General features: G+C 46.2%; 1 protein-coding gene across 1 annotated transcript; it reads left to right on the top strand.

The window, feature by feature from the left end:
- The first annotated feature begins 3,149 nt into the window (after nt 1-3,149).
- On the top strand, nt 3,150-5,938 carry SLC25A5 (solute carrier family 25 member 5). Its single transcript, XM_008156837.2, has 4 exons — nt 3,150-3,349; nt 4,339-4,825; nt 5,043-5,183; nt 5,520-5,938. Exons 1-4 carry the CDS (start codon nt 3,239-3,241, stop codon nt 5,675-5,677), a joined length of 897 nt encoding a protein of 298 aa, XP_008155059.1. The 5' UTR covers nt 3,150-3,238; the 3' UTR covers nt 5,678-5,938.
- Nucleotides 5,939-7,282: the final 1,344 nt, after the last annotated feature.

Here is a 7,282-nt window from a genome sequence, read left to right on the forward strand (position 1 = left end):
AAAAAAAAATTGCCCAAAAAACAGTATAAAGAATTTCCATTTATCCTTTACTCAGCTTCTTCAAATGTTAACATCTTACATAATCACTGCAACTAAGAATAGTATTGGTAGCCCTAGCCGGTTTGGCTCAGTGGATAGAGCGCAGGCTCTCAGACTGAAGGGTCTCTCTTGGGTTCAACTCTGGTCTAGGGTACCTACCTTGCTTGCAGGCATGTGGGAGGCAACCAATCGATGCGTCTCTCTCACACTGATCTCTCTCTCTCTCTCTCTCTCTCTCTCTCTCTCTCTCTCTCTCTCTCCCTCCTTTCACTCTCTAAAAATCAATGGAAAAATATCCTCAGGTGAGGATTAACAAAATAATAGTATTGGTAGAATACTCTGAAGGAATCCACAGATCTTCAAATTTCAACAATAGTCCCACCAGTGTCCATTTTCTGTTTCAGGATCCAATCCAGGATCACACATTGCATTAAACTATCATTCTCCTTAGTTTCTTTAAATCTGTGACAGTCCTCAGTTTTTCTGTTTTCAAAGACCTTGACACTTTTGAGAACATCTGACTCCTCTAAGTGTACCTGCACATAGGCAACTAGGATAGCTCCAGCTCACAGTGGATTTGGAAAAATACCAAGCCATGGCATGAAGTTGCTTTTAAATGACCCATCTTGTATTTCACCTTCAGTAAAACTACATTTTGTTACCCAAAGACTAAGAAGGGGGAAATTCTATGTAATTATTTGATCATCTTTTTGTGTGGAGAGAAAGAAATGGGACAGAGCATAAATGCAGAAGTGCTTGAAACTGTAAAAGGAATCTGGAATAGAATACATGCTCCAAGGGAGTAGCAGATATGGCCTGGAGAGATAGAAAAAGGGTAGATAAGTGATAGCCCTGCATTTCAAAGAGTAATTAACATTTGAATAAAAAGCATTAATCAAAATGTCAAGGGGTCAAACTAGAAAGGTTTTAAATTTTATTTTGAAATGGGTTCTGAAAACCACCTCCCTCTAAATAAAATGCTCTGTAGAGATTTGCTTTACCTGTTAATTCTCTCCCTAGTAGAAGTAGAGGAGTGACTATCACTTTCAAGGAATGTATCCTGTCATTCTCTGAAACTGTACAAGGTTATTTTTGTATCCATATGCGTTACTAATTACAATCAGCTATTTAGAAAACTAGTAACCTCTCATGAACACAGGTCAAAGATACCCCCCAAGCCGAAACCGGTTTGGCTCAGTGGATAGAGCGTCGGCCTGCGGACTCAAGGGTCCCAGGTTCGATTCCGGTCAAGGGCATGTACCTTGGTTGCGGGCACATCCCCAGTAGGGGGTGTGCAAGAGGCAGCTGACTGATGTTTCTCTCTCATCGATGTTTCTAACTCTCTATCCCTATCTCTTCCTCTCTGTAAAAAATCAATAAAATATATTTATAAAAAAAAAAAAAGATACCCCCCAAGATCAACAAAGCTGAATTCAAACTTGCTCTTCTTTGAACACATGATGTGTTGCTGGGGTTCTTGGGAGGGCTAGCAAATTGCAAAGTATACTTAAAGGATCTGACAATCTTGGAGGAATCCTCGAATAGGGTCTTTTGATGGGAAGATCTGGAGAAGGTGGGAGAAGGGAGGAAAGGAAAGTGAAGGATATGCCCCTTTGTCTTCAATATGCTGGGCACCTAGGGTTTAGCTGCAATTGCGGTTCTCAGGCATTATCGTTATTTTTATAAACATTCTTGTGATTACTTAGACATAGGACTTGTGATTACTTAGACATAGGACTTCTGAACCTGAGAGTACATTCAAACTAACAAGAATTTGTGTGGCAAATGCTTACCCAGTGCAAGGATTGAAGGGCTCAGTAAGCACTTGTCCATTGAACAATGGCTGTCTATCTAATTCTATTGATTCCTCTTTTTTGGAGTTCAGGAATCAATTCAATCCCAGAGCTCTTTACCTGGAGTTGGGGAAGCCAAATGCCAACCTAGTTCATACAGCCTTTTAACCTTCCCTGTACAACCTTTATATTTGGCTTCCAGCCGAAACCGGTTTGGCTCAGTGGATAGAGCGTCGGTCTGCAGACTGAAAGGTCCCAGGTTCGATTCTGGTCATGGGCATGTACATTGGTTGCGGGCACATCCCCGGTGGGGGGTGTGCAGGAGGCAGCTGGTCGATGTATCTCTCTCATCGATGTTTCTAGCTCTCTATCCCTCTTCCTTTCTCTCTGTGAAAAATCAATAAAATATATTTAAAAAAATAAAAAATATATATTTGGCTTCTGGCTACAATTTCCCCACCCCTAGTCGAGTCCTTTGGACTCTCCTCTGCAAGTTCCCAGAAAGATCTTTGTTAGGCTGTATTTGCAAATCCGGGTCTGGAACATGTTGGCAGTGTCCCCGCTATGCTGTTCCCCCAATTTCCTCTGGATTCAGAGACATAACTTCAGGGCAGTACCAGGTCTAGAGTGAAGAGGTACTTGCATTGGCACAAAATTTAAGGGGATTCCAAATAACTTAGTAAGCAAAATAAATTATTTATAATGCACTATCTTAAGAACTCAAAAGTAATGGGAAAAAAGTCATAATGAACAAATTATCAAAATTTTAAATAAAGACAGGATACCCACGCCCCCACACTTGTATGACCCTGCCTCACTTGTTTCAACCTAATCTCAGGCCTGGGGGTTCCAATTAAACTTTATTTACTAAAACAGGCTACCAGTCAGCGGGCCGCAGTTTGCTTGTATGGCAAATTTTAAATGTTGCATTAAATTTTATCTTGATTACCGAGTTGTGTGCTTTTTGTTTCGTTGTGTTTTGTTTGGCGGTTCCCTTAAATCCTGAGCCTCATCCTTGTCCGGGCCCTGCTCCAGAGGTTTTGGTCCAAGAACCTGGTAACGTCAGCGTCCCTTCCAGCTCCCAGGCCCCTCCCAGGGTCCAGGGTCCGAATCCCGGGTACTCCCTAGGGCCACCCCTCCCTCAAGCTGGGTCAGCTCCAGTGGACCAGCCGGGAGCGTGGAGGGCGGCCCGGCCCGATTTCGTGGCTCCTCCCCCGCCGCGTCAAACCACTCAGCTCTCCCCAGGCCTAGCGCGCCGCCAGCCTACCAGCCACGCCTCCGACGCCGGCCTCCAGGGCGCCGGCTCCGCGTATATAAATCAGCCATTTGCTTCGCTCCGCCCTAGAGCCCCGGAGTTCAGCCGGTTACGGTCCCAGGCCTGTAGTCGCCCGCTTCTTCTTTTCAACATGACAGATGCCGCCGTGTCCTTTGCCAAGGACTTCCTGGCAGGTGGAGTGGCCGCAGCCATCTCCAAGACAGCGGTAGCACCCATCGAGCGGGTCAAGCTGCTGCTGCAGGTACCTCCTGGGATCCGAGCCCGAACAGGAAGTGGGGGAGGGGACGGGAAGAGGGTCGCGCCGAAAGTGGGGCCCAAGGAATGGAGGGGAAGGAACTCTTTAGGTAAGTCCCAGTAAGTGGCAGCGTGGGAGCCAGGGTGGCAGCAGAGGCGGGCCAAAAGGCAGGTTTGAGGGCGGTGCTTTTTTTAGTGACCCTAAGTTCCAGATCTAGGAAAGGGTCGGGGGTGGAGGAAGGTGACGAAGGCCCGGGCCTCGGCTTCCCAGAGGCCGCCAACTCGGGCCGGCGTTGAGGGCGGGGGGGGGGGGGGGGGGGGGGAGCGATTCCGGCAGTGCTTAGCTGCCTCCCCGGGCCTTCGGGTCAAGGGCAAAGCCTGAAAGCCGGCGAACACCTGGCCTTACAGGAGACCTCAAGGTCGCGGCAAGGAGATCACAGCCTTGAGGAAGCCACGCGGCCGGTAGAGCGGCCGCGCTCCAACCTGGCCGGAAGCCTGTGCCGGGAAGCGCGTGTGCCTGCTGCGTCCTCCTCCGCGCAGCCGCCGGCGCCGCGCGCTCGCACGTTCCGGCTCTAGATGGCGCACTCGGACGGGCGAAGTGGCCTGGCGGCCCGCGGGTCACCTCTAGGAGACAAGTAGGGTCTGAACGGAGAGGGAGGGAAGCAGCTCTGGAGAACTGAGGCGTAGTCCCTGGTCACCAAGGTGACCGCACCCTACCTGGGACTCACCTTAATGCCTCTGAACTTGGGCCCGACCTTTCTCCTAGGTCTAAAGGGCACTGGTCCGCGTGAGCGTGCCTGCTCCCCACCCAAAGGGTGGAGGCTTAATGTCTCTAATGATGCAGATCACCTCTTCCACCTGTGACAGCTGTGATACAGAAGACTAGATGGGGGGCAGGGAGCTAATCTTAAATCGCTTTGATTGGGATGAAATATTCTCTTCCCTTTTCCCTTCATGGTTATAACTCTCCCTGTTGGTCTCCTTTTTGTCTCTCAGGTGCAGCATGCCAGCAAGCAGATCACTGCAGATAAGCAATACAAGGGCATTATAGACTGTGTGGTCCGTATCCCCAAGGAGCAAGGAGCCCTGTCCTTCTGGCGTGGTAACCTGGCCAATGTCATCAGATACTTCCCCACCCAGGCTCTCAACTTTGCCTTCAAAGATAAATACAAGCAGATCTTCCTGGGTGGTGTGGACAAGAGAGCCCAGTTTTGGCGATACTTTGCAGGGAATCTGGCATCAGGTGGTGCCGCTGGGGCTACCTCCTTGTGTTTTGTGTATCCTCTTGATTTTGCCCGTACCCGTCTAGCAGCTGATGTGGGCAAAGCCGGAGCTGAAAGGGAATTCAAAGGCCTTGGTGACTGCCTGGTTAAGATCTACAAATCTGATGGGCTTAGAGGCCTATACCAAGGCTTTAATGTGTCAGTACAGGGTATTATCATCTACCGAGCTGCCTACTTCGGTGTCTATGATACTGCAAAGGGTAAGTTTTCTATATGCTTTGAAGTTGTGTTCTCATGAGACAGTGTGGAAGGTTACCATCCTAATTTTCCAGGAGCCAGAGAATTTTTTTTGGTAATTGCTGAAGGCAGCTAAGGTCATCCAGTACAACCCTTGTGACCAGATGAGATGTTAGGGGGATGTGGAAAGCAAGTCTGTAAAACTGCTTTCTAGTAAAGGTGCCTCTTTCCTATTCTCAGGAATGCTTCCAGATCCCAAGAATACTCATATCTTCATCAGCTGGATGATCGCACAGTCCGTCACAGCTGTGGCTGGGTTGACTTCCTATCCATTTGACACTGTTCGTCGCCGCATGATGATGCAATCAGGGCGCAAAGGAAGTAAGTTCCCCTTGAGCAGAAGATGAAGACATGGGCATGGGGTTGATAGTATCTGCTACATAGTTGCCTTTGAGCCAGGCCCTTTGGATGCCTATGAATGAGCATGCTTTAAATGGTATTAGAGATTAAGTCTGATGGGTAGTCTACATATTACTGTTCTCTAGTCATAGCATTAATATTTCAGCATTTCAGTTAGTTAATATTTCATTAACTAACCTGTTAATGTTGGGATTTAAAAAACTGTTAGCTCTTAGAAATGGGGCTCTGGTTTGGTTCAGTAAATCCTAGGACTTTTCATCAGCCTTTTGTCACTAACTCTGTCTTTCTTCTTTGCAGCTGATATCATGTACACAGGCACACTCGACTGCTGGAGGAAGATTGCTCGTGATGAAGGAGGCAAAGCTTTTTTCAAGGGTGCATGGTCCAATGTTCTCAGAGGAATGGGTGGTGCTTTTGTGCTTGTCTTGTATGATGAAATCAAGAAGTTCACATAAATTATTTCCTAGTCTTCCCTCCCCCAGACCCCGTGAACAGGCATGTTGTATTATGTAACATATCTTGAGCATTCTTGACAGACTTGGTTGTCTGTTTATCAGTGGCAACTATTTACTGGTTGAAAATGGGAAGCAATAATATTCATCTGACCAGTTTTCTCTTAAAGCCATTTCCATGATGATGATGGGACTCAATTATATTTTTTATTTCAGTCACTCCTGATAACAAATTTGAAGAAATAAAAAATATCTGAAATAGAATTTTGTTTGTGGTTTATTTGCCTATAAAAATGTCTTGTTTAGTTTAGTGAGTGCTACACGAGTAAATGCTGCATTTTTTAAAAAAATATATTTTATTGATTTTTTACAGAGAGGAAGGGAGAGGGATAGAGAGCTAGAAACATCGATGAGAGAGAAACATCAACCAGCTGCCTCCTGCACACCCCCCACTGGGGATGTGCCCGCAACCAATGTACATGCCCTTGACCGGAATCGAACCTGGGACCTTTCAGTCCGCAGGCCGACGCTCTATCCAAACCGGTTTCGGCAAATGCTGCATGTTTAATAAATACTGCTATGTCTCCTGAGACATGAACAGCTTTCTTTTAAAACCAACCTTCAGCCGAAACCCGTTTGGCTCTGGATAGGGCGTCGGCCTGCAGACTGAAAGGTCCCAGGTTCGATTCCGGTCAAGGGCATGTACATTGGTTGCGGGCACATCCTCGGGGTGTGCAGGAGGCAGCTGATTGATGTTGCTCTCTCATCGATGTTTCTAGCTCTCTATCCCTCTCCCTTCCTCTCTGTAAAAAAATCAATAAAATATATAAAACCAACCTTCAGCCATCACTTATCAAAGAGTAGCTTGGCTGTGTGACCCGTCAACATTACCAGTACATTAGCAAAATGAAATTCAGGCCCACTGTATCCAAAAACCATTGGTCTGTGGCCTGTGGAAGGTCATAGCTGAATGAGCTTTCTCCAAAAAGTAAAATGTATCCACCTTACCTAGTCCTATGGTTATTAATCAAGAAATATAAGCTGAAATGTTCACTCCTTAAGGTTGCTTTTTCTGAATTTCCTCACACTCAAAAAGAATTGTATAATATATGGTAATAGCAATTTTCGTCCAGTTGCCTTCCCTCATCCATCTTCACCTGGATCAAGCCATTTTAATCCCACTCAAAGCAAAGGATTAGAGCTGACATAGTTAAGCGGTACTGAGATTGTAGTACAGGGAGATCTGAGCAACTGCCATGACCTCAAAATTCATTTTACAGAGAGGAAATGTATCTGCATTTTGTTTTAACGTGCTATTAACCCCAGTTAATGAAGGACATTTATGTTTCTTATGGATAAGCCCTTATTTAGAATCCACATGAGAATGTTTGAAATTTCTGTAGCTCTTGAGCCTCAGAAAGCCAGTAACAAGATTTATGAATAAGGCACCATGGTTGTCAAGGCACAGCATTAATAATGGAAAAACGATAGGTGATTCATGTGCATATTCCTGAGGAGCATCACAAATGCTGGCAAGTTTCAGTGCTGATCACAGGGTCTGCATGGAATGCATTAATGCCCAAAGGACCCTAGATATTTCAATCACTT

The sequence above is a fragment of the Eptesicus fuscus genome, chromosome 1, assembly GCF_027574615.1.
Source record: "Eptesicus fuscus isolate TK198812 chromosome 1, DD_ASM_mEF_20220401, whole genome shotgun sequence".
NCBI lineage: Eukaryota > Metazoa > Chordata > Mammalia > Chiroptera > Vespertilionidae > Eptesicus > Eptesicus fuscus.

Excerpts from the sequence above, each read along its gene's own strand:
- SLC25A5 (XM_008156837.2), top strand. The coding sequence starts at position 3,239 with ATGACAGATGCCGCCGTGTCCTTTGCCAAGGACTTCCTGGCAGGTGGA. Across the intron at positions 3,350-4,338 it reads GGGTCAAGCTGCTGCTGCAG|GTGCAGCATGCCAGCAAGCA; the intron begins GTACCTCCTGGG and ends TTTGTCTCTCAG. Across the intron at positions 5,184-5,519 it reads GCAATCAGGGCGCAAAGGAA|CTGATATCATGTACACAGGC; the intron begins GTAAGTTCCCCT and ends TCTTCTTTGCAG.